The 12,875-nt window shown below is 38.8% G+C and overlaps 1 protein-coding gene across 1 annotated transcript in view; it reads right to left on the minus strand.

The window, feature by feature from the left end:
- ptn (pleiotrophin) overlaps positions 1 to 12,875 on the minus strand; it is a 42,619-nt gene that overhangs the window by 12,102 nt on the left and 17,642 nt on the right. The window contains exon 2 of the mRNA XM_039791604.1: positions 519 to 613. Coding sequence (XP_039647538.1) covers positions 519 to 612 — 94 coding nt within the window. The 5' untranslated portion in view covers position 613. The remainder of the gene's footprint in view (positions 1 to 518; positions 614 to 12,875) is intronic.

Raw genomic sequence — 12,875 nt, forward strand, 5'->3', positions numbered from 1 at the left:
GTGTCTCTTTGACTTTTTTCAATGCAGCTAATGAGTTTAGTGCTTGTTCTCAAATGCAAATTTACTTTTTTTACTTGAATTTAAATTAGCTAAATGTTGTTTTCTTTACCCAAGTGGGAATTATCTGACTTATCTAGCCTTACTTGCAAGATATTGCTATTTGTTTCTGGTAAATTCTCAAAGGACACCAATTACTGCAACCCCAAAGGCTTTTTCCCATTTCATATTTGTAAGAGTTGTGTCCAACTAAATAAGTTGTTAAGAGTAATATTCTCACAGCACAACATCTTGGGGGGTGATAGCACTGTATGTCACATTTTTATATTGATAAGGTTAATTGAGAAACATTGCTTCTCCGTCATCAAACAAGTTGTAGATTGGATTTAATACTGACCATCATGGTGCTCCTCTTTCCTATTCATATACAGTGTAAAGTAAATCGAAACCTGCAGAGATACTAATAATTCTATATATTTTTCTATAGTTGAAGAATCTATCCCGAGCTTTGCAAAATGCACCTTGTTTCTCTGCTTTGCCTCCTTCAGCTGCCATCACTGTTAGCACCAGGAGTGCCATCACGGCCACCCGTGTCCACAGCTTCTGTCCATTCATTCTGAAAGAGAGACAAGAAAATCATTAGAGAATGTGATTTCTTTACACAGCTAAAACTTATGACTTTCGAGAGCTTCTTAAAACGTTCCATTCAGCTGTTTGGCAGAACATGAAGAAGAAGAGAAAAGCAATAGTTGTCGCAAGTCTCATGAGACAGAGGAATAGCCTGGGAAATTTCCATCTTTCATCTGGTGTCATTTCCACTGTGCTGGATTCCAATACCAAAATTTTTGATTGTCTGCACTGCCCAACCTGATCTCACAGAATTCCATGAAATGAACACGGCCCCTTGACTCAAAATCTGTGGTAGTTTCTCAGAATCACCAAAAATTCCGTGATGGGCCCACGGTAGAATTCTGTGAAATTAACACGGCCCCTTAAGTTAAGGAAAAGGTCATGGGTGGGTAGTGTTAATTTTGTCACCTATTTTTAATTTAGTCTTAGTCTTAGTCTTGTGCCAAATGTCCTTGTTAGTTTTAGTCCTATTTAGTCATTCACATATCTTTTTTTGTTAGTCAAGTTTTAGTCTAGTTTTAGTCAAAACATTAGTCTTTTTTTAAATAAATTATTTCTGATAACCATTTCAGTCAAATAGTTATAAAAATAAATAAATTATATAAAGTTATATAAATATAGAGCCTTATTTCACCAGTAAATTCCTGTTAAACGACAAAAACAACCACTGCATGGGAAAAGGATATTTTACAATAACTTTGAATGCAGCACGAAGCTGGCGAGGCGTATTTCAAGTGAACGCAGCATCTGTGTTTTTCAGAGAACGGCAGCTGCAGACTGTCGTACATCCCACCTGTTGGAATCCTACACAGTGAAATACAGACAAACTTTTACACCGTTTAGCTGTCAGCAATTTAACCGTGTTTACTCCAGCTGCTAGCTAACGGTAGGCTAACGTTACCTGCTGCCAAGTGTAGTATTAACTAGCGTCCCGTGCAGCGATGTTTCGGTTGACTCTAACGTCCGTTAATGAGCATCAGAGAGAAGCGCAGGAACCGAAATCCGCGTTGCTATTCGGTCCGGTAGATAACGGTCGTTAAGGCACCTGTCGGTGCCATAGCACCGGGTCTCGGTACCCAACCCTAGTAACAGCTGAATATTCTATCTCATGATGAAAAAGTAGAGACGATTGTAGACAAAAATTAAGCAAGATTTTATCTTAGTTTTAATTTTATGCAAAACATTTTAGTCTCGTCTTTTTGCGTTAACAATAATGTTAATGTTAATTTAGTCTTAGTCAGCGTTTTTTGACATTGGCGCAGTTTTGTCATTGTCTCGTCTTAGTCATGGAAAAAAAGGTCGTTGACGAACATATTTAGTCTCGTCTTGTCTGACGAAATTAACACTAGTGTGTGGGATAACAACGGGTTGCATTTAGGAAAAGAACGGGACGGGACAGCCGTATACAGCGGACGGGTTGGGTTTAGGCAAAGAACAACGGGTTGGGTTTAGGCAAAGAACAACGGGTTGGGTTTAGGAAAATAACAACGGGACGGTTAGGGTTAGGAATCGTGACATGCGGGACACGATATCCGGTCTCCTGGGTGAAAGTTCTGTTGTTTGACCCATCCACCACCCCAACCAACCTCCCTACGTGGATTTTTGGGCTTTCATAATACTCGCTAGTATTGTTGCACTTAATGCTACTCATCTTCTCATTGACTTTACTTCATAATTTTCACACATTCTGTGCCACGACCACATAATGCGCTGTTAACAGTTTGTGATCATTTCACGGAATTCTGTGAGACCAGGCTGGCACTGCCAGTACACTGTCAGGCATGGCTGTATTTGCTGTCAATCTCTGTGAAACCTTGTCCAGGGTACAAAAAGTTAACACACATTTGATTTGATTTGTCAAAACTCAACAAAATATTCTGTAAGTGAAGCCAAGTAAACCCTTGCTCACAACATTGTTGTGAGCAACAAAATGTTGTCTTTAAAGAAACCCTTTCTTTGATTCTACAAGAGTGAAACCAAAAACTGTATGTATTATTTATGTTTAGATGGTTAAATGGAAGTTTTAAAGGAATGTTCAGTATTGGTGTTAATACTGACCTTACTAAAGGTACCCTGTGGAGTTTTTTTACCACTATTAGTGCTGTGGAGCAGTGTTTTATGAGTGGGTCCCTGTTTTGTTTGTTTTATGACTGGGTCCCCGCTTTGTTTGTTTTATGAGTGGGTCCTCGTTTTGCACACACACCAGAGGTGTATAGTCCAGGTGCCAGAAAGTAGAAATCCTGTCCAGCAGCTGTCCCAACCATCACTAAACCAGCTCCTCTACCAGGTAGATGAGCTCGTTAGTGAAAACACCTGTTCTTGATGTAGAGGCAGATCCAAAAACATGGCAGGATTTTTACTTTCTGGCACCTGGACTATACACCTCTGACACACACACACACACACACACACACACACACACACACACACACACACACACACACGCGGGTTGGGTGACGCAATACATATTCCTGCCAATGGTTTCACAATATTCAACCGATCAACAGGTGGCAGTAATGACACCAGGAACACAGCAATGTGCCAACAAAAGGCAGTAAAGAAGAACACTGCTAGCAAGTATACATGGATGTAAACAATGCAGGTTACAAAATGTTATAAAAAGCTTTTGTGTGCATCCTTAAGAGTGAATGTAAACAGAAACTTTGTCTGTTTACAGTCACAGTGAGGTATACATATAGAGAGAGTGCTGGTTTCAGATCAACACTTTGTATCTGCAAATACCCTGAGTTGAAGTATCAGAATGGGTATCAGGAGAGAATAAGTTGGATCGTGGCATCCCTATTTTAGAAGTAACAAAATGTTTGAAGGGTGATTTAGGTTTTTAGTGTGAATGTGTTCTTAAGAGCATGAATAGGGAAGTAAATTGCGGCATATTTCAGCATCAGACTTGTGTATGAATGTCAAAACAGGCTTACTGAATTCTACTATAGTTGCTCAAGAAAAGATTACACCTGCAGCAAGAAAGCAGGAAAGAACATGGCTGAGATTACATTGCCACTGTACAATAAATTTTCATAGATAAAATGTCATTAGTCTTCTGTCTCTTTGTTTACACAGAGCTGCTGACATCAGTTTTTTTTTAAATCCAACATCCTCCATATAATCAGAATCAGAAGTTCCTTTATTATGCAATTATCTAGCTGGTTCTGGATCAGCAGAAATATGTTACTGTCGCTATCACCTGCCACTGTAATAAAATTGTTGCAGAAACCTCACTCTCTTCAACTTTCCTGCCTTCTCCCCCCCCCCTTTTTTTGAGAGAAATAAATCCTCTAGCAGCCAGCGCTGTCTGAAAGGAGAGACAGCATGAGACTGAGGCAATTACCAAGTGTTAACGCAAAAAAAACTCCTGTGCTCAAATTCCTGTAGAAAGGTTGATCCTGGTAGGGAAATAATATCCATTTGTCAGTTTTAATTAATCATGAGCTGGCTCTGAGCGCACCCCATCCCATTGTGTAAGAAACTTGCATTAAGAACTTTTCATTTCATTTACTTACTGTAAGACCTCACATAAGTTAAGTCTGTTTAAGGGACTATGAAAGCCTCTGAAATTTAAATCAGGTATTCAAACCTTGTATTTAATTATTGGATGTTAGTGTAGTGCATTCTACCTCAGATTTAATGTTCCCCAGCACTTCTTAGAAACTAATAATGAGCCTTATGGCAGCGCCTGTAGTCTGTCTGCCAGGAAAAGCCGTCTGAATCTTTCCACACGATTGATTTTATATTTTACTGATTGTGGCAGCACACAGGCAAACCCTGTTTTGATTAAATACTTCAGACGCTTTTAAAAGAGAATCCAAACTATTCTTCTCCATAACCTGAAAAAGGAAGAAAAAAATCATTGAATCCAAACGGTAAGAAGCGCATACAATGAGATCTAAGAGTTTCAGAGAGAAAACCCAATAAAACAACCTCGATAAAGATCATTTTCCAAGAAAAAAGTATTGTGGCCTTTCAAAAGATAAGAAAACATTTTCCTCAATCACACACACAGTGATGGGTTCTTGGTGCAGTGCAGGCTTTAAAAGGGATGGGGTTCATGACTTTGACTGAGCACCCAATACAGTAGCTTGAAGAAAGAAGTTCTTGGAATTAAAGTGAATTAACCATTACCTCTGTAGCCAGAGAATCCTTTAAGATGACAGGTTTCTCCTCCTATTGAGGTCAATAAATTAAATGAAAGTCTCTCCCAGCCATGTAGCTCCTATTTCCAGAGCATGACAGCATCTATAATGGATGACTGGGTGGATCGGAGCATTTGACTATCATTCGGCAGGCATGTGTGCTGTCTGTGTAACTCTTAGCACTAGGGATTGCCAACTTAAGGTACGTCTACTTGTGCTTTTCCATAAATACTCTTCCCCTCTTTTTCTTCGATATACACACACAGTCAGACACACTTAAAGCTCAACACTTTGTGATGGAGAGAAGAGGCTGTTTTTTTTTCCTTCCAAGTCTTAGCCCCTGGAAACCTGACCACAACTTACTTATTCTCATGACACAGACACCTATAATTTGACTAAAGCAGTGGGGTTTTTATATCAGCTCAATTCACCACTGGTCACATCATCCTTCATCGTCTAAGATAGATATTTGATGCAGGATATAGCCATACCTGAAGGTTTAGTGAAGTGAAACTTTTCAAATAAAAAATAGACTAAATGATTTCTCAATTAATAATTTAGTCTATGAAATGTAAAAAAAAGTATTCAAATTAAAATGGCATACAACTGTAAAAAGCTGCAAATATTCCCATTTGAGAATGCTTAGTAAATGACTGGGCCAATTAATCAATTGTTGCTGATTAATTTTCTGTGGATCGATTAACTGAATAATCGACTAATCATTTCAGCTCTATTTTAGATATTTGTGGCCAAAATACACCACACTCTCAAATCAAATAAATACAGTCCCCAATTTATCGTAATCAAAATACAAGTTTTTCTTACATATTTTACTCTGGGAAGCCAAATATGATCACATTTAGCAACTGCTTGCAATTAATGTCAGAAACATAGTAAAGTCTCTGTGTAGAAATCTAGAGTTCCACACTTAGCTGAGACAGATACAGGAGAACTGAATGTTTGCAAACCTCACACCTCGTTTTTTTTTTAGCTGGAACGTCAGAAACATCCAGTGATCAGTGTGTGGCTCACTGATCATTTCACCTCTCAAAATCCAGTTCTCAATAGGAGAGCTTGTCTAAATACATATTGGGAGCATGTAACTAAGCAACACCTCCCCCCCCCCGCCCCCCGTGGTGTGTTAGTGATGAACACAAATATTATCATAACACACATGTATGCGTTTAAGATCACTTAGCTGCACATTAATTATACATGTTTTTTAATAACTCTTTGCCCCTGAAGGTAACAAATCAAAGAATGTAAAAATGTAGTTTCCAAAGGCAAGTCTTTCCGAGCTTGCTTTGACTCATCACGCAATACTTGATACAATATGAGGTGATCCTTTTTTTTAATATAAGGATATATTTTAGTCCTAATGTGCCTTTGACTTAAGTTATACACTACATTAAAACACACTTAAGCAATATAAAAAACAGCAAACATTTAAAATACACAAAAATACATATCCAGGCAACAAAACTACTTGGTAAGGTTTAGTAAAAGATCGTTGTTTGGGTTAAAATACTTTAGGGTTAGATTGGGGTTAGGGTTAGGGTTACATTTGTTGCGTGAGTTAAGAACTTTACCAAAAAACATAAGTTACATACCCTACATAATTAAAAAATAATAAATAAAAACTCAACATTGACTTTTGGTTTCACACGGGACACAAACACGGCTCTCCCGGGTGAATGTGCTGTTGGTTTAACCCATCCACCACCTGCAACCTTCTTTATAATATGAAGTTTATGTGTTAGTTACTACTCCCTACCATTGTTGCTCTTTATACTACGTCATTTTACAGCGACCCGGTGAGCGTTGAATATTGATGCTGATGGGTCATGGATGTATAGGGATGGGTGATCCAGCTTACTAATGGATAATAACGGACCAACTGAGCCAACTAGGAGGTATAGTAGGGCCCTACTGCCTCATATCAATGATAGTGATAAGAACTTATAACAGCCATTCAATCAACTGATAATATTCAAAGCGGGTGAAAGAGGTCTCTTATAATGAAGAACCTACAATGAATTATCACACAAATCAGCAGTTTGTCTAGGTTTTATGGAGCTTTATAACAAAGGTCAGCTCATAGTTTGGCTTTAAGGCCAAAAATTACTGTTTTGGTTGACTCTCACCACTCTCAAAGTGCCATTATATGTCGCGGCCATCAGCTGTTTCAGGGTAAAAGCTCTAAAAACCTACTGTACACTACCTGCTCAGCATCAAAATTACACAGTTAGTGACTAGCTTGTGAACATAGTTCGCCACACACTGTTAAAAGCTCCCAGCTATTTTAATTCTGCAACTTTTAGATATCACAGAGATTTTCTTCAGTCATTATCACATCACCCTCACAAAGCAGAACAAGCAATTGACAAAAACACATTTATCACTCAGGTGATTGCGATCTGCATGATTGAGAGTCAATCTACTCTTAACCTCTTCCAAAATAAATATGGGAGAGTAATATAGTACTGTTTTCCATTTTCTACATTTTCTATTTTTCTATACAGTAGTTTTTATGATAATCGTCTTTTCTGGATGATTTTATGATATGTATTTGATTGAACTTGTAATGTGTTGTATCCAATAAATGCCTTTATAATGTTGATCTTTAAGTTTTCTAGTTCCTTCTGCTCTGTCCCCCATGTGGGAGTATCAGACAGCGTCGTTCTCTCTATCAGCTCTGCTCTGATTGGTCCAGCCTGAGCAGATTAACTCGGATGATGATGCAGATCACCTGAGTGATGAATGTGTCTGTGTCTTGCTTGTTCTGCTTTGTGATAGTGATGGGATCATTTCTGAAGGTCTCTGTGAGATCAAAATGTTGCAGAATTAAAATAGCTGGGAGCTTTTAACACAGTGTCCCAATCTTTTTCCTGATTCTTGCATTAGTTTGAGTTTTTTAAAGAAGTTGCTTGGATGTGCACACCCACCTGTTTATCACTGAACACTGTGGAGCATTTAGAAGCTAAAGAGACAGATATTTCCCACAGGAGTTGATAGAGCCCAACAAAGAGAAGCTAAAATAATGAAAATTGGACTCACATTTGCCACAACACCAAATTAATGATAATGTTGTTCCTCCTGGATGTTTAAATGGGCAAATGTTTGCCATATGAACTGCCATATGATGTGACAATATTGGGTTAAAAACTTATTTCTGCTGCCCCCAAGGACCAAAAAATTAAGTCATTGCAGTCATCAATACAAAATCTAAAATGAAATTTAGTCCCATTAATATATTAATAATTATTTTTGCTGCATTTCTTTCTTAGATAAGCACTGAGAAGCTTCCGTATTTATATTCCACTCAATCAAAGAGGGTACTGTTCAAATCTTGGGATGACAGCAAATCATAAAAAGCCCATGAATTCACTACTGATTAATGGAATGGCAGGTAAAACATGTACGGGGTTGCACATTGAGTCAGACCTACAATACATAACAATTGTTCTATTTCAGTAACAGGGGACAAGCCCCCATAGCTGGACAGACCAGAAAGCGCCAATACACTCCACCTATTTCATCTGCAAAGTAAAAAGAGGGATGGCAGCCAAACATGTTCCATGGCCTAAAGCTGATTTACTGTACAACACTAAACAACAGGCCAGCGAGAGATAAAAACAAAACTCTCCATGTGTACTTTGTGTAAAGGGGAAGTGCTGGATGGCAAAGACAAAACATGCTGCAATAAGCATGTTTTGTAAAATATGCAATAAGCTTTTTTACCTAATTCTCCCCCTAGCCTTTCCATCTTTTTATAGACCGTTTTAGTTTGGGAGGTTGTTTCATGTGAACGTGCAAGCGAAAGGAAAAAGGTATTTTAAGTCTCACTCCCACAGTTCTTTTCCAAGTGGTGAACACTGGTCTCAGGTGGAAAAGACCACTCAGGTCACAAGAAAGCACCATCTTCACCTCTATATTGTAGGTGGAAGGTAAGCGTCCGACTCACAGGTCCCGTATAAAAGCCAACACAAAGTCTTCCAATCTAATTAGTAATGCAAAGGAACCAAACAACAGACACAGTCCATAAAACAACCATAGAGTTGCAGCTGTGTGCATCTCACCACATGCTTCCACTGGCAACCTTATGCCAACATGTACACCTCGCTTGTTGCCCCTGAGTGGCCAAAAATAAATAAATGCTGCTTTTAGATCTCTTGTTGTTCAAAGCTCTTCACACATGAACTTGAATAAAATTAACAAACTTTAAAAAATCTAGATGTTAAAGTTAACACCTTGCTGTAGCATATAAAAGTGTATTCCAGGGTGTGATAAATACGTTGTGACATCACTGCTGGGAGTGGTTACAGGTGCTAAAGACTTTCAGTCAGAAAAGGTCATTGACATAATGCTTTTCAGCTTGGTGTTAATTAAATTAATCTCTAAAAAAGAATTCTGTTTTAAGCATTGTTTAATCTTGCTGCTTCTGTTAGTATGGACAGTGTTTGTTGTTGTTGTTGCCGAAGTTGCTTTCTTGGAAAGTTCTCACTCAAAATAATCTCAGGTGGACCGATGCCTGTATCCTCTTTCTTGCAAGATTGATGGCCCTTACCTGGCAAAAAAAAGTTAAAATGAATTAAGAAATTGAATTTAAAAAGATCTTACACTGAAATGTCTTAACTTGTATGAACATTTCTGCTCCTGCCAAGACATGTCTGATATTTATAAAAACAGAAACAAAACAAAAGATAGATTTTTCTTTACGGTTCACTGTTTGTTTATCTTTAGTTACAGACAGCAAATACAGCACTATGTCCTTGGGAAAAGTCAGGCAGAAAAATCCACTTCTGAGTGGCTTTCCCATCTCAGTAGTTGTGGTTCAAAAGAAGAGCAAATACTTCACCTAGACACAGGGCATATTGAAAGGATTGAAGGAGTTTCTCGGTCTGAGTGTTTCTTGAGCTGAGCTTTTGAGAGATTTCTACACGGATGAAATGAGAAGTGTATAGACTAGAGAAGGCATTTAAAAGAGATAACCAAGCAGACAAGCATGTAAAGCTCTGTTATGCAGCCACAAAAAACAGCAAATCACAAGGCAGGGGGGAGAGCATAAACAGCGGTGTGAAAGGTATAACAGGAATATAGATAATTATATGAAAAATTATACAAGAGGAAGCTAAGAAAATGCTACTCTGCAAGCCTTAATCGAAACACCTCACCATTTCTCATGTGTTTAGGTGCAGATGATTAGGGGAAAATGCCCCACATTTTCTGACTTGTGTTTTGTAAAGGTCAGACAGTGGGGGAGAGAGTGGTGGAGAGGGTCCCCGCTATCTCTCAAAACAGCCCTGGAGGAGCCCCCAGGGAGCCGTGCTCCGGAACAAAAACAGCATGTGTGGCACTCTGTGTGTGTGTGTGTGTGTGTGTGTGTGTGTGTGTGTGTGTGTGTGTGTGTGTGTGTGTGTGTGTGTGTGTGTGTGTGTGTGTGTGTGTGTGTGTGTGTGTGTGCGTGTGTGTGTTTGTGTATTGTGGTTGAGGCCAAGTCTTGAAAAGTGAGCTCAGTTTGAACAGCGGTGCAGAATGACAGGCTTGTTTAATGATAAAAACACAATAATAAGGATGACAAACAATGGCTCTGTAAGAGCATCGGAGCTGAAACTGCTGAAATTGAAGACTTCTTTTTAAGCATGAATGCCTCCATTACCGTGATCATATAATATATACGCCTCCAAACACCCACTCACTTGCTTATCCTCCCACTCATCTCTGTGCCCCTTTTTTCTTTATTATTAGCATTCATGTGAGGCCCATACTGTCACTGCTACGACTCCAGTAGTTATCAATTACCCTTCTTTTTTTAGGATTATAAAACTGTAGTACCACAAATGAAGACTATGTTCAACTTTCTTTACAAATGCAACTCCACTCCCTCCCCCTCGTTATATATATCTTCAGCTTTGTAATATTTTAGCCACGTTTTCAAATGGAAAAAAAGGCTGCACAGAGAGAGCCAGGGGGGGGGCACACAAGTGGATTAAACTTTCAATAAGTGCTTCTTCTCAGTGGAGACAGGTTGGTAAAACACCAAAAACACTACATGTTTTAGCACTGACTCAAGGGGTAAACATTTCAAACTAATATGACGTTTTTCCACTGCATGGTACGACTTGATGACGCTCTACTCTGGAATCACCAGAGGCCTCACGATATGATATTATTGTGATTTTAAACATATTCTGCGATATATTGCAATTTATTACCTTTTTTCCATCTTCAATTCTTTCCCAATTTGAAATGATGTCCCCAAAAGGAAACTTTGTCAACATCTGTTTTATCTAAAAAGATACATTTCATATGTTTGTTCATCTCACTTCAATTGTATTGCTGCAAAATGGGATTGTTAAGCAGACAAACTGACCAACACATATATATATATTAATAGATACTTGGCATCTGTGTATCAATACACTATTGTACAGAAATATATCGCGATACTATGCTGCCTCGATTTTTTTGCGGTACCACCTCGGTCAAGGTTTTAAGTGAGCTAAGCCGATACTAAAAGGTAGGGTTTAAACACTGCAGACCACTGATTGGTCAGAGAGAATCCTCACTAGTGCAACATGGGACATACTGTACAAACCAGCGATTAAAAAAATAAAATAAAAAATAGTTTAAGGGATCTCAATAGGGGCCCACAGCTCATTTGGGGCAAAAATTGGCAAGCATTCTGCTAGATTTCTGCCGTAAAAATTTAAGTTTGTTCAAATATTTCAGGGTTTGCTTGAATTTGTGTTCATTCATGCAATGTTAAGGTCACAGATTCTTTGTAGGAGTCTCTAGTACTCACACAAACTGACATTACAGTAGGTTTGAATAGAGCTGCAACAGTATTCATGAGTTATCCATGTACGAAATGTCAAAACTAAAAGGGTTCACAGGCTAAACACTGATAGATGTGGTGCATTTAGAGAATATGTTGTTAAAGGCTACACAGTGTAGTTGAATCAGCAGGTTTGATCATTTTAGATCATGCTGATATGGGTGTGCTGTACTCAGTCGTCTATTTTCATCCTGACCATTGAATTCCATTCCTTTCAGAGAAGAATGCCACTGAATCACCTGTGTACAGCCTGCAAGGGGACGTGTTATCGCCAGTCCTCGTCCTCGTGCTTTTCTCTCTGTTTGGGTGCCTTTTGATTGCTAAGAATAGCTGGGTTTGTTCCCTTTAGAACCTAGCTGTCTGGCTACTGGACCTGTGCAGTCTGGTCCCCCTGGCAGCCGCTGACAGCCCAGAAACAGAGCTCCGTTTCTCAAGCCCAGCATCAACAGTCAGCGCCTCCCTCTCTCAGACGCTCTCTCTGAAGGCGGCAATTTAGAGGTGTCTGTGTAATTGAATAGGCAACATTTATCTTTATGTGTGTCTGTGTGTGAGTGTTCCTCTCAGGAACCCGTTGAAAGCACCTTGAGTCACTTGTTCATTAAAGTATGCTGGATGAGAAAGCCTTTTCACACAGCGTGGGCATTTTTGTCCGCCTGTTGATTAAGCCATCATCCCTCCTTTTCTCTTTCCCATCCCGTCTGCCGCTCTCTCTCTCTTCCTCTGTTCATTTCTCCACTTCTTATTCAATGGACTTAGCTGAGAGATATACAGAGAATTTGTATTTCTGTCCACTTGAGCAATGGCATTAATATCTCTGCGTTTTTTATTTTTTGCTTGTAAACAGACTGCGGATTTTAATATTTTGGAGTGGAGCAGCAGTGACGGCTTATTCAAGAGCCCAGACATCACAGTCTCCTTAAAAGTGTGAATGCACTTAATGTGCTGTGGAATGGAGCAGATATGACTCACCCATGAATAATACATTTATAAACTTCAACATAATCTACAGTGATTTTAGAAGGTTTATTTCAACTGTGTAGATGTGTTAATAAAGCATTTTTGCAGTGTCATGCTGACATATATGAATGCCAGTCAGTAAGTTCCAAACATATTATATGATTAAGCAGAGTCAATTAGAAAGACATACATTAGTTACTGTGTCAATTGCTCCCTGGATGTTAAAGTTATTATTAGTGTAAAATCTGTCTTTTGTATATCAAGCATTTATCCCCAGTTAGTCTTTATCCACGACGTTCCACTTC

Source organism: Perca fluviatilis, chromosome 23, assembly GCF_010015445.1.
Source record: "Perca fluviatilis chromosome 23, GENO_Pfluv_1.0, whole genome shotgun sequence".
NCBI lineage: Eukaryota > Metazoa > Chordata > Actinopteri > Perciformes > Percidae > Perca > Perca fluviatilis.